The sequence below is a fragment of the Aedes albopictus genome, chromosome 1 (assembly GCF_035046485.1).
Source record: "Aedes albopictus strain Foshan chromosome 1, AalbF5, whole genome shotgun sequence".
NCBI classification, from domain to species: Eukaryota; Metazoa; Arthropoda; class Insecta; order Diptera; family Culicidae; genus Aedes; species Aedes albopictus.
In genome coordinates, this window is record NC_085136.1 from 244450285 (window position 1) to 244477493 (window position 27209).

Here is a 27209-nt window from a genome sequence, read left to right on the forward strand (position 1 = left end):
AGGTATTTAATTTTATCGCTGTTAATCGGGTTTGTGCTTTTAGATACCAGCTACCGATTCTTACCTGTTCCTGCCTCCAGCGCGTCAGGCGAGCAAAAACTTCGTCAACATTCCACTCTTGTGGATCAATAATTTGTGCCAGGCCGTCTTTGTTTATGTTGGTGAGCTGCTCCAATTCGATACCGCTGTCTGAAAAATTGTCAAAAATAGAGAAATTAATGAGTCTATACCAATCATATGATCAATTTGTATTTAGATTCATATAAAAATGTAATTACCTGTGAGAATTTTCAATATTTGATCCGGGAGTTGCAGTTTTTCGATAATGACGCCAGCAAGGCTCTCATGGGAGTTGTTTCCAGACGCCATTTTGACTTTCTAATCGAAATGTAGTTGAAAATATAAGTTTGCACTAATACATTTTCACCATTAGGATAAACTTATACATTGCATTAGAAGGTGCCATCTATATATATAAAAATGAATTTCTGTCTGTCTGTCTGTCTGTCTGTCTGACCGCTATGGAATCGGAAACTACTGGACCGATCGGTGTGAAATTTTGTATGTGAGTGCTATCGGGGCCGAGGAAGGTTCTTAGCATGGTGTGAGATCTCTCCGGTCACGGGAACGGGAAGCTCCCATACAAATGACCTTGCGGGGAACGTCCCTATCGAGCTGCACGTCAAAAAACACAGTAGGCAGGCAGTACGACGTTTGCCGGGACAGCTAGTAAATTATAAAAACACACTTATAATGTTCAATACAAATGTGTTTTAAAAGTTATTCAGTAGTGTTATGAATTATATTTGGTGGTGTCGCATATAATGTAAAAATCAAAACAAATAAATTAAATCATTACTTTTCTTTTCGTGTAGATTTTAAGCCAAAACCTAAAAGGATTCACATTTTTCTCGTAATTTCAACAAAATTGAAGAAATTAACAGAAAATCGATCAAAATCAACCATATCCGAAATATCCGATAAAATCGATTATAATGTTGGATCTGTCGGCGTGGGCATCAAGAATGATGATAATAGAAGCCGAGATGGAAGCCATTGCAAATGGAAAATAGCAACTTCTAGAGCAAAAAATGAGTAAAATTTGACGACAAAAATTTAGTTGTTTATGTAAACAAACGATTTTCTCCTTATCTCACCAAGCGCCTCTACAATTGGGTTCTTTAGGGGTATCCGGATTATTTCAGATTCGGATTCTCCGCCCAAAAATTAGTCGAAATCCAAAATTTCATAATTTTTGGAATCCGGGAACTATTTTTAAAATGCATTTAAAGTTTGTATGGGGAAATTTTTTTGTTCGGGTCGAACTGTCATTTTATCAATTGAACTGTAATTCTATCCACGAAAATGAATCACTGAAATAACCGAGGAAATAACTGAAACGACCGCTATGAAATGAACAGATAGCGCTAGCGTAGCCTTGTGTGTTTGACGTAACTCGACAGCTGTCACGGTGTTATCGTCCATATACGGTGGCGCTTTTGTTTTGATGCGGTGAGTAGCGGAAAAGTCGGCTTCAATGATCCATTAAAACTATTTTGTTAATAGGGTCCTAAAATTAAAGACGAAATCTCGCTTATATTGAATAATACGATCAAGCATGGTATTCTAATCGGAATTGTACTTTACTCGAACTTGAAAAACAAAGGAATAATGAGAAAATTCGAAATAAGAAAAATGGTAAATAGTTCTACTTTGACATTTGAGGTCAACCTTGTGTGACTGAGCTCGACATTTTTCGCACTGGGATTTCAAAAATGTTCCTATCTGACATACACGGTGAAAAAAAATCACTCAAAGTATGTGTTATAAGCTAGGGACGAGACAAAATGCTAAAAAAATAAAAATTATATATTTTCAACTACGGTTAATAAAAACGTCAAAAAATGAGTAAATATGTACTCTTGAACCATATATTGTGGTTTAAAACAAGAATCCCGATAGGACTTTAGGAGCCTATTGAAATGGCAGTCACTGAAGAAAGTTTCTGCCAGGAATCACTCAAGAAGTTTCTTGAGCGATTCCTTTTGAACTCGAAACTGCGCTTTAAGATACATAACGACCACCATTTTTTATTGTAAAAGTGCCATTTACCATTCGCTGAATGGTATAGAACAATAGGGGTGATGGTGAGTGTGCCGTGTAAATTACAATACGTTTTTAGTGGTGAATATTTTTCGAAAAACTGGTGTTGAAACAATAAATAAAATTTATCGTATTTTTATGATATTTTTTATCAGGGAGGACTGATAAATTGCATTGAAATTCACACATTTTTATATCGGGTAGCGTGTTACAAATTTTGTTCTCTGATGTTTCGACCATCAAGTCCAATTCCCCTTTTTCGAATCAGCAAAACAAAACAAACCACCGGATGACACTTCGCATTTTGCTCGTTTCCTTTTTGTGCCGCACATTCGTAACCGCATCGCACGTTTTGCGGCCGTGTTGCTCGCCCCACTGACTGTCAGACTCTTTTCAAAACAACCGTGAAAACGTGTTCGCGATTCGGTTCCAGATCGCACACGAAAATCGGTGAAATTTCCCCGGAAAAATGGCTCTGAAAGCGTTAAAATGTAAGTATTTGCTGGGGGAAGGTGATCGTCACGTTTTAAGTTTGGAATTTGTCCCGATTTCAGGTCGTTCGTCGAAGCGGCAGAAGGCCTCGCTTCGGTATAAGAAGATCAAAAAGATTGCTGCCAGCAAGAAGAAGAAGGAGAAGGAGGCCAAGAAGCTGCCGAAGTTGCGGTCCAAGAAGCAAAAGTTGATCCAGGTTCCGAATGTGTGTCCGTTCAAGCGGGAGATTCTAGAGGAAGTTGCGGAGCACAAGCAGTTCCAGGAACGGGAGAAAGAGAGGAAGAAGGAACTACTGAAGCAGCAGCGGTCGAAGGTGGCGGAAGGACAGACCATGGAATCGATGGCGGCCGATGCCGAGAAGCGCGGGGAGGAGTTCGATCCGAGCAAGTCGGAAGCGGTGGAGGAAGAGTACGTCAATGTAGGCAGAGGGAAAGATTGGTCGCTGAAGGCGTACTTTAAGGAGTTCAAGAAGGTGATTGACGCGGCGGATGTGATCCTGGAGGTGGTCGATGCTCGCGATCCGCTGGGGACCAGATGTGCTGAGGTGGCCCAAATTGTCCGGGAAGCATCCGGACAGAAGAGATTGGTTTTGATTCTAAACAAGGCCGATTTAGTTCCAAGGGAGAACTTGGAAAAGTGGATGAAATATTTGCGGAAAAGTGGTCCGGTAATTCCGTTCAAGGCTACCACCCAAACGCAGAAGCATCGGATCGGAAATAGGAAGTTTAAGGCGTCGACTACGCTGGAGTGTTCGCCCTGTATCGGAGCGGATTTGCTGAAGGAGCTGTTGGCCAATTACTGCAGGAGCGATGACATCCGGACGTCCATCCGGGTGGGAATCGTCGGGTTGCCGAATGTGGGTAAGAGTTCACTGGTAAACTCGTTAAAACGCAAACGGGCCTGTCTGGTTGGAGCCCGGCCCGGAATCACCAAGCAAATGCAGGAGGTTCAAATCGATTCACACGTTAAGCTTCTGGACAGCCCCGGAATCATCTTCCAGCGCCCTAAGGACGAAGATCGGAATCGATTCTTTGCCCTGAGGAACGCCCAAAAAGTAACAGAAATTGAAGATCCTTTCCCACTCGCCGAAGACATTCTGAAACGAGGCACAATGAGTTACTTCTGCAAGCTGTACGACATCTCCGAGTTCCACTCGACAGATGAGTTCCTCGCGAAAAAAGCCATTAAGATGGGTGCCCTGGCGAAGAAGGGCGTTCCGGATGCGAAGAAAGCCGCCCGAACCCTCATCGAGGACTGGAACTGCGGCAAGATCAAGTACTGCACCCACCCGCCAGAGGACGGTTCGGAAGTGCACGTGAGTGCCCAACTGGTGTCATCCGATGCTCCCGAGTTCAATCTGGAAAGCTTCGACAATGTCCTCAAAGCCCTCGACACCGAGTACGAAGAAAGCTTCAAGATGAAGGACAAGGACGGCGAAGAGATGGCCGTCATTTCCAAGGATGAGATCCTCACGATGGAACTAGACTCGCAAGGTCCGGTCAACATGGAACTCTCGCAGGACGACCAGAAGAACAAAGCCCTGGAGAAGCTGATCAGTTCCGGTCGGATCATCGAATCGGACGCCGAAGGCCAGACCGTCAAAGGCAAAAAGCGCAAAGTCAACGATTACGCCGAGGAGGAGAAGAAGTTCCGGAAGGATCCAATGTTCCAGCTGGATGGCAACCAGACTGTGAACCGGAATCGGAAGGCAGCGCTAAAGGCGAAGAAGAAGGCGCTAGCTCGGGACGGGAAGAAGTCGGTAGATGTGGCGGAAGAGATGGAATCGATTTCCTTGACCGAGGCACCATCAAAGAAAAAGAAGAAGAGCAGTGCGGCCGGAGATGATTACGACTTTGATGAAATGATGTGAGGTGCCGGAAGTGGAATCGCATGTAGCGTTGCGATGATGTATCTAAGATAGTTTAGGGATGTAATGAACCATTTTTGAACATTACGTCGAGTGGTTTCAATTGCGATGACATCCTCCTCCACGGCTCCGGTAAGTCATTGTTTTTTTGTGGCTTTCTACATTGAGTACTATTGAGAGTTTTCCAATTTGTTATAACGTCAGTTAGCAGTTTCTTCTTGTTGATCGTTCTTCATGTTATGTTATCGAGTTCTCTCGTTTACTTACCATCACAGGTAAGTCAAGAAGTTATCGGAAATCAGTAGTTGCGGTCAAAGGTGTTTTACATTTTGCACTTGCTTTTGCAATAATAGGTACCTGCTGACTGTCATAATTATTTATTAAATTCATTCTTCCTACATATTTTCTGAGATTTCTTGGGAAAACTCGCCAGATTGATAGATGCGATGGGTCATCTGAATGTTGAAGGTATCAAGCGGCTTCTTCGCATGGTCCTAGGAATGGATGATGCGGTCGGTTTGATGTCATCGTGTGTTCCTTGCATCGAAGGCAAACATCAAAGATTACCCTTCAAGTCAAGCAGCAAATGAAATTCTTGAAGTGGTTCATTTAGATTTGTGCGGACCGATGGAGAAGACGTCAATTGGAGGCCGCCGATTTTTCGTTACATTCATTGATGATGCTAGCAGGATGGTGTCGATATACTTTCTGAATTCGAAAAATGAAGCGTTCGAAGTGTTCAAGCAGTAGGTATAAAGCAGGATTCGAAACTCAAACTGGTCGAAAGTTGAAATTTCTCCGAACCGATAATGGAGAAGAGTTTGTTAACAAGCAATTCGAAGATTATCTGAAGGTATATGGGATTCGACACGAAACCACCGTTCCTCATAACTCGGAGCAGAATGGCTTACCGGAACGTTTCAATCCAGGAGCGGGCTAGCTGCTTAATGCTTAATGAAAAACTAGGAAAACAGTTTTGGGCGGAAGCGGCATCAATGACTGTATATCTGATAAATCGGAGCCTGACGAAAGGATTACCCGTTACACCATATGAAAAATTCACAAATAAGAAGCCGGATTTGTCGAACCTTCGAGTCTTTGGTTTAAAAGCGATGGTACACATTCCGAAAGTCAAGCGTAGGAAGTGGGATGCCAAGTCCACGCCGTGCATTTTCATCGGTTATTCAGCATATTCTGAAGCCTACCATGTGTACAACCCAGCAAGCAAAGAAGTGTTTGAAAGTGGAGATGTAATAATCCTGAATGAAGATTTTTCAACGAAGATGGAGCCAGCTCGTAACACAATCGATGAACCTTTAGTATACTTCACAAATCTGTCAAGCGATGCGACTATTGTAGAAGTAAGCTCTTAGTCTACAGATCGTGACGAACCGGATAAACCAATTATCGAAGCTAATGATGGTCAGCCACAACAACCGTGTGCACTCCCCTCACAATTTGCTCAAGAACTTCCTATGAGGCGTAGTGAAAGGGAGCACAGAGTTCCAGACAAGTATACTGTAACCCGCGGTTACAATTTTGTGCCGAATTTGTGAACACCACTGTGTTTTGGATCATTTTAATTTGTTTGTTTTAATATTTACTTTTTATTTGAAATTAGTTTTGTTAACCCTCTAATACCCAAATTTTTGATTTTGATCTAAATATCATTTTTCGTCATCTAAAATCGATTTAAACATGTTTTGGAAGATGATTCTTTTTAATTCTCGATTTCGTGAATTTCAGTTTTTGATTTTTCAAATTTTTATTTTTGAACATCCCCACACTTTTATATTTTTCCTGGAAGCCAATTTGGAGAACGGATTTTTTGAGAAGAAAACAATTTGAGATTTTATGATTATTGTTGAAATATTATTATTTTAAATTTTTTTTACAGAAAATTTTATTTTCCGTGTAATTTTAAGGAAAATAATTTTAGAGTGTATTCGATTCCCTTAAACTATTAAACAAGGATAGAATGATTTGGGAAAAATTTAAAATATGTTAATTGTAGCTATTCAATACAAAATAAACAATGATTTCTAAAAGGTGTCTAAAACATCAATTTTTCAATGATTTTTTAAAAATGTAAATACGCTTTAAAATACACCAAAAACCATTTTGAGATATACAGAACAGTCCTAAATATCAGCCAAAAAAATAAAAAAAAATGATTTTCTACGAAACAAAAATTACAAAAATGATCAAACTATACCCCGTCTAAAGGCGGGATTGGGTATTAGAGGGTTAATTTAGGGAATTAAAATCGTATGTGTATTGTATCGGTGAGTCATTTGACCCCCAATCTCCCCTCATAGCACACATCGACAGCAGCAGGAGAAACAATCGAGTGCGGTGTATGGCTGTTTTGTTTTCATTCGGAAGAAAAGTTACGAGTCACGGTAAGCGATAGACGCGTTTTTTATCCGTCCGCGGTTTTGTCCGAAAAGTGCCGTTCCAACTGTGAATTTGTGCCACCGCGACGCGCGTCTGCTGGATGGTTGTCCCCAGCATCGTCGGGAGTGAATCAATAAACCATAATTGTTCCCCGAAGCTTTTGCCGGCCCGTGATTCGGTAACCAAGTGTAGTGCAGTGATAGTGCTACAAGGGTGACGACCGCCGCCATCACGGGAAGCTAATTATAAAGGAGTGTTTCGCTTCCCGGCGGTTTAGCCAAGTGTCGACAAGCACCCACCGTCTTCGCTACACGGGCTCAGCCAATTGAGCTTAGTCTCGCCCGTGTAGCTAACAGTCAAGGAAGACGAAGACAGGGGGCTCACCACCTGTGGTAGTATTCTGAGGAGACTACCAGGGCTAGTCACGGCGAGTGACTTGCCCGGCGTATTATCGCCACCGTCGCTAGGGGGGATCCGACAAAGGAGCCCGCTCTTCTCCCTAGCTAAACGCCAAGGACGACTGTTTTACAGTCCAAAAGTGCCCAAAAGTGAAGCAGAAGAAGAAAGAAGAAGAAGAAGGAAGAAGCTCCGCATAGTCCGTGCGGGAGCGAAGGAACCAGAGTATCTGTACGCACAAATCTCACTACGAGATTGAGAAAAGTTGGCTGTGCGCACATTAATATTCCTTGAGCTTGAGACTCACGATGTTGGTGCACATCACATTAGCATTGCGAGTCTCAATGAGACGTCTCAATGAGACAAGCTCCATGTACAGCTTGTTATTACCCGACCCTGCTACATTCTTGAATCCTTCACTAAGATGACATTTGCAGATGATGTTCAGCGTGGATTGGGTTGACGTTTTTCGAAAGCGGAGGATGTTTGGGTCATGTATGCTGGGGTAGAGGTTGTTTTACGACGGGAAAGGTGGAACAAGGAACAATCCTGGTAGGGGCTTCTTCCCCAGTGATGTGAGTATGTCCATAATGTTTTGAGAGATTGGGTAAGAGTACTTTTGGTGCTCATTTGGTCATCTCGTGGGCTTCCGGTTGATGATTTTAACGGCGTGTTCTGTTTGACCAACAGAGAGGGATGGTAGGGTGGTTTAAGTTGCAGGGAAATGGTACCGCCGTTCATTTTCGAATTGATTGTAATCAGCGGAACAAAAGAGTTTCAATCAGTGGTTTTATGTATTTTTAAATGTTTTACATATTTCAAAGTACGCAGAAGATGCTCGCAGGTCAGTAGAATCGATCAAAACGTCCGGACAATCTGGTCAAGAAATTTATCATTCGTCGCTGAAAGTCAATCGTTGAAAAATTAGCACAAATGAGCGGGAACGAAAGTTTTGATAAAGGTACCTTTTTTCTCACCTTACAAATACCATTATCAGATTATGGAGTGGAGCCTGGAGCGACTAGGAACGAGAACAGATTTGAGTTGTCCTCTATGACTAATAAAGTAGTCACAACTCCCAGCCAATGGTAGTGGCAGTGGTGGGTACAGACGAGCGGTTGTGATCATTACGTTTTGTGAGGATAGAAATCGATTGGCGTCACCAAACGGTTGGTGAAGGAGGAGGAGTACCAAACCCTTCGCTAGTATCACTTGGTATTTTCACAGATTTAATTTGTGCCTTGCTTCTAGAGCGGAATAAGTTTCGTCACTATGTACTCATAATGAACTCTAAGAACTAATAATGGGCCTCTAAAAATGTTGTGTTGCTATTAGTTTGATCTGATGAACATCTCAATGAGACGAGTCTCACGAGACGTCTCATTGAGACACGTACACTAGATTTTTTATGAGCATGCTACGATCTCAAATCTCACAAATTTTCTTGAGACGCATTTCAAACCAGCGCATGGCACACTGTCTCATTCATGTATACATGTGTTTTCAGACACTCTGGAAGGAACAGCGACCACCACCACCACTGCAGCAAGGGCCCCAAAGAGTGACGTCGACCAGTGCCTTGGGGAGAACGGGGCAAAACAGGTCAGGCGTATCTAATAGAGTTTTTATTGCAAAATTTAAAATTATATATTTTATCAATTAATTTCATCCGAAATCCAATATTTAGTGGAGGTACCCTGCTTTAGGCCGCCCTGCCGGGTAACAGCGGATAAGGGCTGAAAGAATATTTTTACAATACTGTTTTTTTTTTATCTAGTTCATTTATTTGGGGCTCAATCGCGTATAACGCTTTTCGGAACCGAGGATCTTTCTTTGTACTTAATAGTATACATTATACAGAGTAATAACTTTTTAATGATATCTGTTAGTAATGGGTGGAAGCCAGGGTACTCGTGGCAGCTCGAGGTTAGAAGGTCACATTTTCAGGGATGGACAGGGTAAGGATTGGGACAAGGTTTCACTGCTGCTCATCCGGGAGTGAATCGCATTTTGCTAGCGTATTCGGTGCCTTGTGGTGTTGGTACACACTTGTTGTGGGACTTGGTCTTCCGGATGGCCAGGAGCAGCTTGGTAACACAAAAAGGACAAAACAGAGAAAAAAATGGAGAAGAAAACACAAGCGAATTAAACTTTTATACCATCAGAGCGAAGAAAGTCGAAAATACATCCCATGTATGTGACATCGCGGGTCCCCAACACATCTCTCACAAGAACAAAGGGTTGTCTACCTCGGGCCTCAAGGGTATCCAATAGTAGCGCTCTGGAGGCGTCATTATCCGGGCATTGCCAAACTACGTGGTCGATGTCATCATAACCGGAACCGCACTTAGTACAAACCAGGGTTCCTGATTTCCACTTTTCATCTTCTTCCACATTCGAATACAGTCAACAGCGAACGGTTGTCGCTTTAGTTTGTGTGTTTGCTTGTCAGCGACGACAGCAAACACCGGCGAACGGTGGGAAGCCACACATGGAATTTAAACATTCGTCCACATTCGCATCGCAAGCGATCGAGCGGTGATGCGATTCGTAGGTGATATTGCGCGCACAAATATTTGAAGTTTTCTAACAATGTTTATTATTTTCTTTGCTAATCTAGCATTTCAACAACAATACACTAAAAATGTGTGCATTACATGCAGAAATTCTCTTCTAGTTATGATAATAGCCGCTTCGATCGCTCACCAGCATTCATCACCATTCGCCATTCATTCATTCGCTTGCGATCCAAACTGCGACGATCGGCAACGAATATCCATGTCAAACAGCTTGCGTTTCGCTCCCCACTGATGATGGGGTTGCGTGTTTGATCACGACAATCCGTTTGCTGCATCTTTCTCGATTCGCTTCAGCAAAGAGGAGTGAATATGAATGGAGTGAGGCGAATATACCGATCCTTGGTACAAACATTGCTCAACGCGAGGTTAATCCTGTGTAAATGTGCGCTATAATGTTAAAATCGTGGAAGTTGAGTTCATCTTCAGAAGAAAGCCATATTTCACAAAGGGCAAATATATCACAGTCAGCGTTGTGAATAAAAAACTTAAACTGGTCTAATTTAGACTATGACAGTTCCACTGTAGCACAGTGATCATATCTTGTACCTCACTTGATGAATTATCCATCGAAAGATATGATCGCAGCAAGGAGGGGCCATGATTGTGTCAGATTCCGAAGATATTCTTCTGCTGCAGGTATAAACATGTCAATAATGCCTCTAAATGTTTCTGGAAGGCCGAGGGCATTATATAAGCGATCCACGAGGAGAACCCTAAAACTAAACAGTCCTCGCTTGGGTTTAGGAGGTTTGCTTGAATTGCGAGGAACTTTAGTAGCTTTTTTCTTGCTACCTTGTCGAATATTTCTATTTGAAGTGTATTTAACAGGCGGAGACGGGGTGACAGGTTCATGCTACAACATGGATCTGAAGCTAAAGGAACCTGATTTTTCGGAGTTTTTAAATTTACCCCGCCTCCTTTGACATTAGGCAAACTTTTGAGGGAAGACTTCAAAAAGACCTTTCGGCGCCATCCCGGAGAAAATGATGACTTCCTTTTCCCAGGTGCGTGTACCTCCGAAAGAGATCCACCCTCATCAGTTTCGCCATCGTCCTGATCATCGGAAGACAACTTCTGATATGGATTTTCAACTGGAACAGCTGATTCAGACATGGTAGCGGGCGAGTTCTGAGATTTTACCATTTCCGTTTAAGTCTGTTTGGAGCGCCTAACAATAGAGCGACTCTCATTTTGAATGCGTCTTTTGTAAGCCGGGCATTCACGCAAGTCATGTGGATCTCCGCCACAGTAGCTACATTTTCCGCTTCCTGTGTGCAAGAGTCCTCTAAATGAGCCTGATTGCATTTGCCACAACGGGGCTTGTTGTCGCAAAAGCTAGCACTGTGACCAAACTGCTTGCATTTGGTACAATTAAAAACCTTCGGCCTGAAAAGACGCACTGGGTAAGAACCACCATCGATTACAACAAATTCCGGGAGGACGGAGCCTGGAAAAGTCACTCGAAAAAACGCTGAAGTCGAGTACACCTTTTTATTTCCTTCCATGGAAGCCTTAGATAAGTGTTTACAGTCTAGGATAGCCACATCAGGAATTGACCTATTTTTGAATCGACCAAAGCCGGTCTTGATGTTCTCACATGTCAGCGTTTCGTCGAGGATCTTCCCCTCCACCTCCACTTCTCGTGCTGGCACATAGACGGCGAATTCAACATTAACCGTTATGTGTCCGACAAACTTTTTGCTTTTTTCTACACCGTGCTTTTTAAATGGGCGCTGGGTTCCCGGGTACTCTGTCGGCCACATAAGGGTTAAACGCTTCGTGTTGAGCAATTTCATTTGCTGCTTTGTAGCTAGGTGCGGTAACACGCAGCTTGGATGCTTTCACATGGTGAATAACGGTTTATTTGTTTATTTGTTGTGTGTGCATCAACAGGCAGCAACATGCCCCAATATGATGTTTGGTGTTAAAATTAAATACATAATACATGAAGAAATATGCTTGCAAACGAAACAAAAGACATGTCAAAAGGTAAAATACTAACTTAAATTCTAACACAGACGTAGTCAGTTGATTCTACTGTAAAAAAAACGAAGAGATTCTCCGGCGAAGAGTTTCCCGGGCCAAATGGAAGTCGAAGATTGATGCGACTCTGTTGAAAATCCGTTGCAACCCGTGGATGGCGCCGTGCATCGCATAATTAGATCTTCGCAGAGGCAATCTTAGTGGAATGCTATTGCGAAGTGCACGTGGCTGAACGTTCAAATTTATTTGTTCCAGGATTGTCCCACAGTCTATACGTCCTTGTAGCGTGTCTGCAATCATCAGTGCTCTGGTCGTTTCCCTACGGTTATGGAGTAACTCGAGATCGATTAAACGACTTATTCTGTAGCAAGAACTTCGACAATGATTTTCTTAAGCGCCTAACTGATTTGATCGATTTCTCTTCGTTGACTCTCTCTTTCGCTAATAACAAAACAAACAAAATCATTCGACAATGATTTTTCATAAAGGCCTAACTGACTTGATCGATTTCTCTTCGTCGACTATCTCTTTCGCTAATAACTTGATGAAAACGAACAAAATCATTATTCTTTTTGTTTCTATAGCAAGATGTAGTCATCTCCTTCGCATTTCAATCAAAAAATTCTAGATTGAGTTTAAATAAGGGCGAAAGTAACATGAGAGAGTTCTCTTCATCGACTCTCTCTTCTTCAAATTAAAGTGACAAGATGCAAGTATTGTTGAACTTTTTGGTCATAGATCGCTAGGTTGCGATGCAATCTAGCGTCTAAGTGTAAAAAAGTTTGATTAAATTTGCATCTTGTCACTTTAATTTGCAGAAGAGAGAGTCGATGAAGAGAACTCTCTCATGTTACTTTCGCCCTTATTTAAACTCAATCTAGAATTTGGGAAAACTCAATACACATTCTGTATTAACACAAAGAGAGGATCGATGAAGAGAAATCAAAAATGTCAGTTAGGCCCTAATGAAGAATCAGTGTCGCATTATTTTTTTTTGTTTCTAGAGCAAGATGTAGTCGTCGTTTAGGAGGTTAACCAGTCTGTAGCTGAAAGCCTCACTAATAAAGAAATAATATAAGGTACACCGGGGCAAGTTGAAACGGGTGGGGCAAGATGAAACACGAAGTTTTGAAATAGAGTTCAATACAATTTCGAAATTTTTCCTTCGCCAAAAGATTGTTTGAATCAAAAACTATGTTTTATGGCGATCAAACTGTTTATTATCATTAAAAAACATCATGTTAACTCGCTGTTTCATCTTGCCCCACCCGTTTCAACTTGCCCCGGTGTACCTTAGCGCATTTAGTTCACCACTGGACTATCGCACTAGTTTTCACGAGTGCGAAAACGCTAATAAAAGTGCGCGATTGCATCAAATCAACTCGGTGTCTTCAGAGCACTTGTTCACCATAGATTGAAGAAATAGTGCGCCGAAAGCCATCAACCTGATTTGATGCAATCGCGCACTTTTATTTACGTTTTCGCACTTATGAAGTCGCAGTTCACGTCCAGTGGTGAACTAAATGCGGTATAATAATGACATTATTATTATACTACATATACTACACATACTACATTGTAGTCGTCGTCTTCGAATTTACACCAAAAAATCTGGAAAACTTGATACACTTTCCGCAAAGTGTCACACAAAGAAAGGATCGATTAAGAGAAATCGAAAATGTTAGTTAGGCCCTAATGAAGAATCAGTGTCGACTTTTCCGTGCATCATCGCACGTTTTCTGCGTTCCTGCTCTCTGACTTCCTCGCGCGCTGCTCATGATGATCGATTCAAAACCAAAACAATCGATGCTGGTAGCTGTCACAACAAAGTAAACAAAAAAAACTCCCGCGCCTGTTTGTGTTATGCTTTTGTCACCCAACCAGCAGTGCAAACACTATACCGGAGTAACGGTAGTGCAAGGAGAATACATTTTACTAAGGTGGCGCAGATAAACATTGCAAACCACTGGTTGTCTCTTCCATTCTTCTGGTGTTCTTATGGAACTGAAATAGTGACGTCACTATTTTAGTTGCATAAGAACACCAGAAGAGTGGAAGAGACAACCAGTGGTTTGCAATGTTTATCTGCGCCACCTTAGTAAAATGTATCCTCCTTGACGGTAGTGTGCGTGTTTGCGAGGTCAGGTGCACCCAAGGAGAATACATTTTACTAAGGTGGCGCAGATAAACATTGCAAACCACTGGTTGTCTCTTCCATTCTTCTGGTGTTCTTATGGAACTGAAATAGTGACGTCACTATTTTAGTTGCATAAGAACACCAGAAGAGTGGAAGAGACAACCAGTGGTTTGCAATGTTTATCTGCGCCACCTTAGTAAAATGTATCCTCCTTGAGGTGCACCGTGGTGTGCCAGTCCGGTTCCAGTGTTTTCATTCGCTTGGAATGAATGAAAACACTGGGAATACTACGGCGAGGGCCAACAACACTCACACTACCGTTATGAAAACGGTGTGTGGGTGTCACATCGCGCCGTGTCCGAGATCGACGGGAGTGTTTGTATCCAACCCAACCAAAGATCTTGCCCTGGCTCTGGCTGACTGACTTCAAGGAGAATACATTTAGTAAAATGTATCCTCCTTGGACTGACTTGGGGCTTGCAGAAACTCAAAGCTGCTGCTGCGGTCGTCTGTCTGAGTCTGAGTCAATCAATCGTCCGCCGTCGTCCAGGCTAGTCACCTAGTCGAGTCGAGTCGAGCTAGTTGCGTGTGAACGTCGCTGAAAGAAAGTCGTCTTTGCTTGCGCTGGCTGGTTGTTGGGACTCTTGGGAGGAGTGAAGTTCGCGTCCGGCCGCGAAAAGGAAAGCGCCCATCGTCGTCGCGAGTTTCCGTCGGTCGGTAGTCTGTGGCGTATTGTGAGAGCGGTTTTTTTTTTCCTGGGGCGGAAGTGAGGGGATTTCACCCTGGAGGAAGGTCCGAGACAGTCCTCCTTCAACCACCTTGCAAGGGAAGAAAGGGGCTTTGTGGCTGCGGTGTCCAGTTAGATTAATCTAATTATCAGTGGTCCATTCGAAGCAATCTGTGAGATCAAAGTAGTTGGCAGTGAAGAATCTCCAAGGTTGAGTCTGAGCAGGCGGCGCGCGGGCGAGGCAGTCAGTGTTTTGTTCGGGGCACGGTGCGGGTTGCTTTGACTGCTGCCGCTGCAACAGTGTTGGCCCGGGATAAAGGAGGGAGTGCTCTCGATTTATTGATTTTTCTCGGTCATAGTCGCCGTCATCGCCGAGGCGGACGCCTGCTGATGTTGAATGCGAAATATTTTGGAATCTCGTTTGCGGAAAGTCGAATCGTTTTTCCCCCGAGAAGTGAGTGAATGATAAGGTATAAGGTCATCCTATCGATGAAAATCTGGTGATCTGTTGTTTTTATACTGTCGAAACCAATCGTTAGAAGCACCTGAATATCTGATAATCATCTCGATGTGCCGAAAGAGAAGCTGGGCGGTTTCGGTTGATTGGTTGAAAGTTAGAAGATAAAAAGTGATTCAGAAGAAGGAAGATAGAAAGATAAGGCGATTGAAAGCTGGAGGCTGCATCATCGCAGTAGTGAAACGAATGTGAATCTCGAAAAATTGTAAAAATATTAAGATAAGGTATCGAAAACAAGTGAAAACTAGTGTTAAGAAAATGTCGAAATAATTCTTTGTGAATCTCAATTGTGAAATCATCTTTCGAATTAAGTGGAATTCTTTCAACTGTGCAAAGTTGTAGTGGTTTAACAAACATGATGTGGATTCCTACCAGCAATAAATACGGAGTTGGTAAGTGAATATTTTGCAAAGTATTCTAACTTAATAATAACATACATATTTCTGTCCTGAAGGTGTCACGATTGTATGTGGTAATTGAGTACCGTTAATAAAGTGTATACATATATAACAGTTTAAAAAATCTTGCGGAGAAAGATTCTCATATATCCAAAACTTTAGCATCATTATTAGAAGCTTTGTTTGAAATCATTCTGAAGATTTTCAAAAATTACTCCTGAAATTTTATCTGTGGATTCTTCGAGATTTTCTGTGGATTCTGTGGATTCTTCTTTCTTTTTCTGGGGTTTGCTCGAGGAACTCCGTCTGTGAATTCCTCAAGAAATGCCTACTAGGGATACCTCCAGAAGCTCCTGCTTGGGATTCTTGAAGAATCTTGTTCTAAGGATTCATCCTGGAGATCTTCATCAGAAGCTCTTCGTAGGAAACCTGGCGGTTACTGTAGGAATTTCTCCTAACGATGTCTCCTAACGATGTCTCCAGGAACTTCATTCTTGGATTCTTCCAGGAATGCCATCTGGAGATTCCTTCATTTACTCCCAGTGCTCTGTCCGAAATTCTTCAGTTGTTCCTTCCGAGATTTCTGGCACTTCATGGCACAAATGTCCCAAATGGATGATAACGTGCCTCTGGAGCCGGCCTTCTGATAGTGGTTTTTCGGGATGGCTTTTCGACAGTTTTTCCCGGGATTTTTGCGAGATTTCTGCAGTTCTTCCAGAGATTTCCATTGGCGTAGCTAGGACTTTTAAGCGTCATGGGGCCTTGGGTGACAAAATGACTGTTTAAGATTTCTTCCTGGTTTCGTAAACTATATGAGCATGAGTATGCTCCTCCAGGAATTGTCCAATAGCTTGCTGCAGTTATTCCATCATGGCTTTTTCCAGAGGTTCTTTCAAGAATTGATCTAGGGATTTCATTCTTCCAGAAATTCTTTCAGAAAATCTTACTAGAGATTATTGAAAACATAATCCATGAATTGCTTAAACATTTTGTACAAAAAATCCTTTAGGAGTCCATCCAGGTATTCCTTCAAATATTCTTCCAGTAATTACTGCAGACATAAATTTCTTCAAATTCTTGATCCAGCGATTCCTACAGAAATTCTTCCAGAAATTCGCTAAGAAAGCTTTCCTAAAATGCCCTAAGGAATTCCTCATGGGATGGCTTCCGGGATTCCTCATGGGGTTTCTTCAGAAACTCCTCCAATAAATTCCTCCAGGAATTCACTTTTGTGAATTCCTTTTGTGATTCTTTCAGGAATACCTTCAGGGATGATTTTAAAAATGCCACCATGAAATCTTCAGGAATTCCTACTGGAATTCTTTCAGAAGCTCCTCCGGGAATTAATCCAAGACTTCCAGAAACCAGAAACTGTTTAGAGATTCCCTTAATAATTCCACTGGGGATTGCTTCCGAGATTCCTCCTGGGGCTTCTTCAGAAACTCCTTCAGAGATTCCTTCAGGAACTGCTAGAGGGATTCCTCCAAGAGTTATAGAGTCATAGAGATACCCCAAGGAATTTCTCTAGAGATGCGTCCAAGAATTCTTCCATTGATTCCTCCTGGATTTTTTCCATGGTTTCCTCGAGGGATTCCTCCTGAAAGTGCTCCAGCGATTCTTCAAGAAAATCCTCTAGGAATTCCTCCAGGGATTTCTCTAGGGATTGCTGATGGAAATCATGCAGAGATTCCTTCAGCAATTCCTCTACAGATTTCTCAAGGAATTTCTGTAGAGATTCTTCCAGGAATTCCTACAGGCATGTCTCCAGAAATTTTTCCAAGAGTTCCTCCAGGCATTCCTTCAGGTTTTCCTCTAGGGATTGCTCTACGAATTCCTCCATGCATTTCTCCAGGAGTTCCTCCAGGGATTCCTCAAAGCGTTTCTCCAGGATTTCATTCAGAGACTCATCCAGGAATGCCTTGAAAATCCACCAGCAACTAACTCAGAAATTCCTTCAAAAATCCTTCCAGGGATTGATCCAGAAATTACATTAGAAATTACTACGGTTACTTTCTTCAGGAAATTCTCCATGGAATCCTTCAGAAATTCCCCCAGGAATTCCCACTAGAATTTATCTAAAATTATTCCAGGTATTCTTCCAGGAGTTCTTCCTGAAGTTCCTTCAGGATTTCTTCCAGGCCTACCTCCAGGATTGAATCCATTTATTTCTGCAGGGACATCTCCTGGAATTCCACCAAGAATTCCTCCAGAAATTACCCTAAGTATTTCTTCAAGAATTCCTCCAAGAATTTCACCAGGATCCAGGAATTTCTCCTGAAAATCCTCCAAGGATCCCTTCAGAAATTAGTTTATGAAATTCTTCAGGAGTTACTCTGGGATTTTTTTTCAGGTATTCCCTCGGGAATTCTTTCAGGGTTTCCTCCATGAATTCCACCAGAAATTCCACTCCTGGATTTTACCAGGATTCCTCCAGATATTCCTCTGAGAATTCATCTAGGAAATTCTTCAGGGATTTAGAGATCCTCCAGGAATTCATTCAGGGATTCCTCCACGAATTCTTCCAAAGATAGTTCCACGAAATTTCCCCAAGAATTGCTCTAGGGATTTCTCCAGGAGTTCCTCCTGGGATTCAACCAGGAATTTGTCCAGAAGTTCCTCCAGATAATCATCGTGAGGTTGCTTCAGAAATTCCTTCTGGAAATCCTCCAGGAATTCCTTCAGAGATTATTCCAAAAATTCCCCCAAGAATTTCTCCAGAAATTTCTCTAATGATTTTTCCAAGAATTCGTCCAAAAATTCCTCCAAGGATTCCTCCTGAAATTTGTCTAGGAATTCATCAAGAGATTTCTTCAGCAATTTCTCCAGGGATTCCTCCCACAATTGCTCAAAGGATTCCTTTAGAAATTCCTCCAGATATACTTTCAGAAATTCAGGGATTCCTACAGAGTTTACTCCAGGCATACCTGCACGAATTTTTCTAGGGATTCTCTAGGATTGCTTCAGGAATATCTGTAGTGATTCCTTCCCAAATTCCTCTCGGGATATTTTCAAAAATTTATTCAGAGTTTCGGTCACAAATTTCAGAAATCCGTTCATCGTCTTTTCCAGGAATTTACCCAAGAATTTTTCCAGGATTACCAGAAGACTTTTTACATTAATTACTTGAAGGATGTCTAGAGAAATTTCTACTGTTCCTATTGGAATTTTTAAAGATAATTTTAAAGCGAAATGAAAGCCAGTTAATTCTTCAAGAAGTCATCCAAGAATTCTTTCACAATTATCTCCGAGAGATCTTTAAGCAGTTTATTCACAGATTTTTTTTCAGGAATCCATCCATAAATTTCTTCAAGAATACCCCCTGCAGCTCCTGCAAAGGAGTTTCTTCAGAAATTCGTCCTGCGAATCAATATATTCTGTGATTCTTTCACAGTCACTGCGACTTACGTTAAACATATAAGTACTTACATGCTAGAAGTGCTTTCAGACATTTCTCCAGGAAATCCTTCAGAAGTTGACCCAGAGAAGACTCCTTCGGAATGCATCCAGGGTTTAATCCCGGAAATTCTTTAGAAAATGCACCACGAATTCTTCTAGGAATTGCTTCTTACAGTCCTCCCGAAATTTCTTTTGAATACATTCCAGCTATTCGTAAAGGAATTCGTTCATTTGAAAGTTCTCATCCTTGGAAGAAATACCTCCAAGAAATTCAACAAAAGTTTGTCCGGGAATCCCTGGACAAATTCAGAAATTCTTACAGGGACACTTCGAGGGTTTCCTCCAGTGATAGTTTCAAGCCTTTCACGAGAATACCTTCAAGAATTCTTCCAAGAATCCTTCCGGGAATACGTCAATGCAGTATAGAGGAGTATATGAAGCCTGGTTTAGTCCTAAAAAGAGTTCGTAATTTCCAAACTAGTTCAGCTATAAGTTGTCACAATAGTTTTGTAGATATTAACAAAAACAAATTATAATCTCCAGAAAAAAAAACAATGCACGAGTAAAGAAAAATCCTTAACGTTCCAGAAATTGGCCACCGCTTACCAGCACTAAGTTGATTTGTGTAGAATGGGCGAGGTTTTTCACAAAATTTTCTCCCGTGAATGCTGCCAGATTTTTCCCGAGATATCCCAGTTTTTTTTTCAGGATTTCTTACGAACTTTTTTTCCAAGATTTTCCCAAAAGGTTTTTGCGTTTTTTTTCTCGGAAGATTTCACCTGGATTCCTTCCTATATTTCGAAGGGAAATCCTTATGAGGAATTTCGTAGGCTATTCTGGCAGGTATTCCGAAAAAAAAACATGGTGAATTCCTGCAATTACTCTGGGATCAATTGAAAAATTCCAAAATAAGCACCCAGAATTTTGGGACTATTTCCGGTAGGAGTTTGGCGGAGAACTCTAAGAATAATTTCGGGAAAATATTATCATAGAAGGACCACCGTAAGAAACTAAGTACGAGGAAACGCCTAGAAAAACCGCTGAAAGAAATTGCGAGAAGAACTTCATGAGCAATATCAGCAATAGCTTCCGCAGAGATTTCAGTAGGAACTCCTGAAAAACCCCAGAAAAAATCTTGGGAGAAAGTCTACGATAAGGAAATAAAACCTCAAAGAGACATCCCAGGTGCAACACTGAAAGGAAAGAGAACTCGCGAGTGAAACTCCGAGTGAAATCACCGGAGGAACTTGAAGAGACATCCCGCGAGAATCTTAAAGAAATATCCCTGGAGAAACTACTGTAGAAATCCCGGGAAATCTCTATGAGAAAACTCATGGAAATTTCTTGAGGAAATTGCAGAAGTCATTTTGGAAGGAGAACACTCACGCCTTAGTCAGATCGCTCCTCCTGCAGGAAGAAATCCTTGGAGGAGCTCTAGTAGAAATCCCATGAATAATTCCTGTAGAAATCTCTCCTGGAAGAAATCTCGAGAAGACATCATCGTGGGGAAATCCTTTGAAAAATATGCTGAGAAAAACTCCTGTGGAGAGCCCAGGATAGACCCTCTTCTGGTGGCGTATATTGCTGATTCGCATCTGGAGTATGTGTGCGACAAGGATACTGCGAAGGAGATGTGGAATTCCCTGGCGAATACGTTTGCGAAGAAGGGTTTTGCAACGCAAATCTACATTCGAAGATCCCTGGCAACATTGAAGATGGTAGAAGGAACACCATTAATGGACCATTTCCGCCGCTTTGATGAGCTGATCCGCCAGTTGAAAGGAGCTGGAGCTACTGTTTCGGAGTTGGATGCCGTAAGTCAACTGTTCATTTCACTGCCGTCGTCCTATGATGTCGTGACTACCGCTATGGAGAATCTTGGAGACGATCAGCTGAAGCTGGACACTGTGAAGGCACGATTATTGGCTGAAGAACAGAAGCGATCGGGAAGAGAGAGCGGTTCCTTTGTGGATAGTGTTTCGGATGGATCAGGATCAGCATTTGCAGCGAAGCCGGTGAGAAGCAAGGAGAAAACCAAGTTTCAAGGAAAATGCTTCGTATGCGGCGAAGTGGGACACAAGAAATTCTCCTGTCCGAAGATGAAGAATCGACATGGTAAGGCTCAAGTCGCGACCGTTCTTGTGGATAGAGAAATTGCGCTGGTTCTGTCTCAGGCAAAAAGAAAGGATCACAAGGCAGAGTCGTTCATCGATTGGATCCTGGATTCGGGAGCAAGTCGGCATATGGCGTATAATGAAGATTATTTTCAAGATTTATGCGAGTTCGGCGAGCCCTTGGTGATCGAAAATGCGAAAGAAGGCGAGAAGCTAACTGCTACCAAAGAAGGAACGGTGAAAGGAAAGGTTGCCGTAAATGGAAGCGGCCTGACGTTGTCTCTGGGGAATGTATCAGGTATCAGGTATCAGAAGGCCGGCTCCAGAGGCACGTTATCCTCCATTTGGGACATTTGTGCCATCGCCATACATATGAGCCTATTTCATCATTTACCTGAGGGAGAATGGGACAAGGGATGGGAATTGGGAAAGGGGAAGGTGATGAAATAGGAAGGGGTGCCCTAGAAGAGGGAATGAACGCATAAGCGCAACGAGAGCTCATAGCTCATACCACAACGGGGTTAATCAGTGCCCTGAAAAGGACACTGTAAAACGCATTAGCGTAAAAAGAGCCTGTAGCTCATTGGAGGTAGCTTGCGACGTCATGCGACTTTCAATATGACATAGAAAGGCACGTCATCAAAAGCATCCTCAATATTCATGAAATCACCCAAGCAAAAACTACGTTTGAGCGAGTGCTTTCTTGAAAACGTATTCAACTTTGTGTAAAAGAGATCCCAAATTGGGAGACATGTGAGTTCACATGAACAGGCATGTAAGCCAGACGAACATCACTGATGTGATAATCGACAATGCGTTTCGAGCATTTCAGAAAGAACGACGTAACCAGATAAATCTGGAACTTATTCCTTCTTTTTACAACGCACGCACCCTTTCGGGATAAAACTACAGAGTAATTTCACGCCATGAAAATACCCAATAGAAAACTACAAGAGTTCAAAACATGTTTGAAAAACTCAAATCCCTCTGGAGAAAAATAGGACAAAGTCCCATTTGCTCCAGGAGATTTGAAGTAAGCAGAGCTTTTTAGTGCCCACTAAATCGATTCTATAGATTCAATCCTCGGGGTAGAAGCTAAAGATTCGTAGCTATACGAAAGACTGGTTTATCCGAAGATATTTAGAACTTGAACAGGTCCGAGTTCCATTCAGGAATACCTCTTGCGGTCCGCACAGACCGCAGAGGACAAGCTTTTTTCAAAGCAGTAGATATGGTATACCACAATGAAGTGCGTTGTAATAACAAAACCATAATAAAACTCTCTTAGAGTAGCAATGGAAGCGAGTTATCCATAAAATGTGATCGCAACCAATTATTACAGGTTCCCAAGCTTGTTGAGCAGGGACGCCTGAATACGCAAAGTTTGCGAAGGAACACTCTAAAGTGCAAAAAGGTCAAATGGAGAGTCCTCATCTGACACATGCCAAACAGTCAACTCATGACAAATTCTGCTCATGCAGAGTTGGGTTAGGTGCAATTCTATGTTAAGTTAACCATGAACTGTACTACCTAAGTATTCCATCAAACTGAAGCATCTCAAATCAATGTTTGAGCTACTTCAGATGCCAAATATCAGCGAAAAGATGCTGAAAACAAGAGCTTGCTTGATGGCATCCATGGGCTGCAAAACGGTGAGTCGATAAGGAGAGCGTCCAATATAGCTCTGGTCCTCACAAGTTCCTACCTCATGCTTCCACGGGTCAAGCGATGACAAAGACCGCCAGCTAAGAGTTGTGTGCTTAGCTGGTAGCGCAGCCTGGGCACTGTTGTCCTTCTGACATCAGCTAGATTGAGGAGGTACGATCCGAGTGTCTGTTCACCAAGGAGGTGCGGCTCAAACAGCGTCTGTTCTGGCATCCAGCGGCTGAGTAAGAAACGCTGCACCACGCCCAGCTAGATCCAAGGTGGTAGCCCCATCAGCGTGGTCGTCCCAGTGTTGGTTGGGACGTTAAACAGAACTGGCACGATGGCCCTCCGGCGAGACAGGAGTGTTGGCGTAGGCCCAATAAGCCACCCGTAAAAATCCCCATTGCGAATAACATAGGAGAAAATACGACTCGATACAATCGGCAAAGACCCACGCGACGAAATAAGGACTACGATTGGAAACTTGGAACATGGAATTGCAAGTCACTAGGTTTCGCAGGATGTGACAGGATAATCTACGACGAACTACATCCCCGCAACTTCGACATCGTGGCGTTGCAGGAACTCTGTTGGACTGGACAGAAAGTGTGGAAAAGCGGGCATCGAGCGGCTACTTTCTACCAAAGCTGTGGCACCACCAATGAACTGGGAACAGGATTTATAGTGTTGGGCAAGATGCGACAACGTGTGATCGGGTGGCAGCCGATCAACGCAAGGATGTGCATGTTGAGAGTTAAGGGCCGTTTCTTCAACTACAGCATCATCAACGTCCACTGCCCACACGAAGGGAGACCCGATGACGAGAAAGAAGCGTTCTACGCGCAGTTAGAGCAAACATACGATGGGTGCTCGCCGCGTGACGTGAAAATCGTTGTCGGCGACATGAACGCGCAGGTAGGAAGGGAGGAAATGTACAGACCGGTAATCGGGCGAAATAGCCTGCACGCCGTATCGAATGATAACGGCCAGCGATGCGTAAACTTTGCAGCCTCCCGTGGTATGGTAGTCCGAAGCACCTTCTTCCCCCGCAAAGATATCCACAAAGCCACCTGGAGATCACCCGACCAACAAACAGAAAATCAAATCGACCACGTTCTAATCGACGGTAAATTCTTCTCGGATATAACCAACGTCCGCACATACCGCAGTGCGAATATAGATTCGGATCACTACTTAGTCGCTGTATGCATGCGCTCAAAACTTTCGACAGTTATCACCACGCGTCGAAGTCGAACGCCGCGGCTCAACATCGAGCAACTTCGTAACGTAGAAGTGGCTCAAGACTACGCGCAGCAGTTAGCAGTGGCCCTACCAACGGAAGAGCAGCTTGGCGCAGCTACACTTGAAGATGGCTGGAGGGACATCCGATCCGCCATAGGTAGTACCTCGGCTACAGCACTAGGCTTCGCGACTCCGAATCACAGAAACGACTGGTACGACGGCGAATGTGAACAGTTGAAAAACGAGAAGAATGCAGCATGGGCGAGAATGCTGCAACACCGTACGAGAGCGAATGAGGCACGTTACAAACAGGCGCGGAACAGGCAGAACTCAGTCTTCCGGATGAAGAAGCGCCAGCAGGAAGAACGAGATCGCGAAGCGATGGAAGAGCTGTACCGCGCTAAGGACACACGAAAGTTCTACGAGAAGCTGAACCGCTCGCGCAGAGGCTTTGTGCCACAAGCCGACATGTGCCGAGATAATCACGGGAATATTCTCACGAGCGAGCGTGAGGTGGTCGAGAGGTGGCGGCAGCATTACGATGAGCACCTCAATGGCGACGTTGCAAGTACCGAAGGTGGCGTGGTAACAGATCTAGGAGTATGTGCACAGGACGAAAGACTTCCGGCCCCTGACCTTCAAGAGATTGAGGAGGAGGTTGGCCGGTTGAAAAACAACAAAGCCGCTGGAGCAGATCAACTACCAAGCGAGCTTCTAAAATACGGTGGAGAAGCACTGGTGAGAGCACTACACTGGGTCATTACCAAGATTTGGGAGGAGGAAGTATTACCGGAGGAATGGATGGAAGGTATCGTGTGTCCCATCTACAAAAAGGGCGACAAGTTGGATTGCGGGAATTACCGCGCGATCACACTACTGAGCGCTGCCTACAAGATACTCTCTCAAATCTTATGCCGCCGTCTATCACCGATTGCAAGAGAGTTCGTGGGGCAATATCAGGCTGGATTTATGGGTGAACGCGCTACAACGGACCAGATGTTCGCCATCCGCCAGGTGTTGCAGAAATGCCGCGAATACAACGTGCCCACACATCACTTGTTCATCGATTTCAAATCGGCGTATGATACAATCGATCGAGAACAGCTATGGCAGATTATGCACGAATACGGATTCCCGGATAAACTGATACGGTTGATCAAGGCGACGATGGATCGAGTGATGTGCGTAGTTCGAGTATCAGGGACACTCTCGAGTCCCTTCGAATCTCGCAGAGGGCTACGGCAAGGTGATGGTCTTTCGTGCTTGCTTTTCAACATTGCTTTGGAGGGTGTAATAAGAAGAGCGGGGATAAACACGAGTGGGACGATTTTCACGAAATCCGTTCAGCTGCTTGGTTTCGCCGATGATATTGATATTATTGCTCGTAAATTTGAGACGATGGCGGAAACGTACATCCGACTAAAGAGTGAAGCCAGGCGAATCGGACTAGTCATTAATGTGTCGAAGACAAAGTACATGCTGGCAAAGGGCTCCAGGGAGGAATCACCGCGCCCGCCACCCCGAATTCATATCGACGGTGATGAAATCGAGGCGGTTGAAGAATTCGTGTACTTGGGCTCACTGGTGACCGCCGACAACGACACCAGCAGAGAAATTCAGAGGCGCATTGTGGCAGGAAATCGTTCTTACTTTGGACTCCGCAGAACTCTACGATCGAATAAAGTTCGCCGTAACACGAAGTTAACCATCTACAAAACGCTGATTAGACCGGTCGTCCTCTATGGGCACGAAACATGGACCCTACGTGCAGAGGACCAACGCGCCCTTGGAGTTTTCGAACGGAAGGTGTTGCGTACCATCTACGGCGGAGTGCAGATGGAAGACGGGACTTGGAGAAGGCGAATGAACCACGAGCTGCATCAGCTGCTGAGAGAACCAACCATCGTCCATACCGCGAAAATCGGGAGGCTACGGTGGGCGGGTCACGTCATCAGGATGTCGGATAGCAACCCGACTAAAATGGTTCTCGAGAGTCATCCGACCGGTACAAGAAGACGTGGAGCGCAGCGAGCTAGGTGGATCGACCAAGTGGAGGACGATCTGCGGACCCTACGCAGAGTGCGGAACTGGAGACAAGCAACCATGGACCGAGTGGAATGGAGGCGGCTACTATGTACAGCAGAGGCCACCCCGGCCTTAGCCTGACCGGTAAGGTAAGTTGATGGCATCCATAAGGAAAGGTTGAAACATACTGTTAACGTTATTCTAAAATATAGCATGCTCGAGGCACGACAGTTAATCTATAATGAAAAAAGCAAAGCTGGGTTCACAAGGTAACCTATACAGAAGTTACCTTACAAAAATGAACTTTTTGAAGTAGATCCACTTGGACTACATACGCTTTTTACGCTGAAAATTGATCTGAGGTTTCCTTGCCGTAGCCACTATCCAAACTAGACAGGATTACACTCTTCACAATCACAGCACAAAAAGGAAATATCAACGACGAACCAAATCGGTGTCAATTGAAAAACGCAAATGGCGAAAACGCATTAAGCGAACCCATATAGGCAGTAATGTAAGCTAATTAACAACATTTGAATAACCCCGCCCTTATTTAGCCTCAAATTTGAGACTTAAGAAGGGCAACTGATTATCTCGGAGAAACGCAAGGTCCACTGCACCATTGCTCCGGTTAGCGCAGTAAGGGCGTAATACTGTGGAGGACGCCCTAATTCTCCACAGGCTCCGTTTGTGGTTAGGTTTTTATTAGACCCCCCTAACCATTCATTCTTTGGCACGGTAAGCATAAAGCCGCATAACACCATGAATTAGGGGTCACCTGTTTAGTGGACTTTTACCACTGGATCAGGCGGTCCGTAGTGTTATTCTTAGCCAATTGAGACAACCGCTACCGACACTACACAGCTATCTGGGCTGATCGGGAAAAGAAGTTAACATTGATGGTCAACTTCCGAACGAACCCGAACAGCCGTCCAAATGGGGAATGTGCTTTTTGTGAAGAATCTTCTTCTTCTTCTTTGTGGCTCGACGTCCCCATTGGGACTTGGCCTGCCTCGCTTCAACTTAGTGTTCTTTGAGCACTTCCACAGTTATTAATTGAAGGGCTTTCTTTGCCTGCCATTGCATGAATTTGTATATTGTGAGGCAAGGACAATGATACACTATGCCCAGGGAATCGAGAAAATTTTCCCGATTGGAACGGGAATCGAACCCGCCGTCTCCGGATTGG

At 43.5% G+C, this 27209-nt stretch overlaps 2 protein-coding genes across 3 annotated transcripts in view; both read left to right on the forward strand.

Annotated features, from left to right (window-relative positions):
- The first annotated feature begins 2436 nt into the window (after nucleotides 1-2436).
- On the forward strand, nucleotides 2437-4549 carry LOC109412718 (guanine nucleotide-binding protein-like 3 homolog). The gene is made up of 2 exons (XM_019686336.3): nucleotides 2437-2594; nucleotides 2658-4549. The coding sequence occupies exons 1-2, from the start codon at nucleotides 2573-2575 to the stop codon at nucleotides 4463-4465; spliced, it is 1830 nt and encodes a 609-aa protein (XP_019541881.3). The 5' UTR covers nucleotides 2437-2572; the 3' UTR covers nucleotides 4466-4549.
- Nucleotides 4550-14427: 9878 nt separating this feature from the next.
- Nucleotides 14428-27209, forward strand: part of LOC109411881 (dedicator of cytokinesis protein 3) — a 681785-nt gene continuing 669003 nt past the window's right edge. Inside the window, exon 1 of one of the 2 annotated variants that reach the window (XM_062846532.1) lies at nucleotides 14428-15590. In XM_062846532.1, the coding sequence (XP_062702516.1) occupies nucleotides 15554-15590 (37 nt within the window). In that variant the 5' untranslated portion in view covers nucleotides 14428-15553. The remainder of the gene's footprint in view (nucleotides 15591-27209) is intronic. The other variant, XM_029860481.2, reaches the window with a different exon arrangement.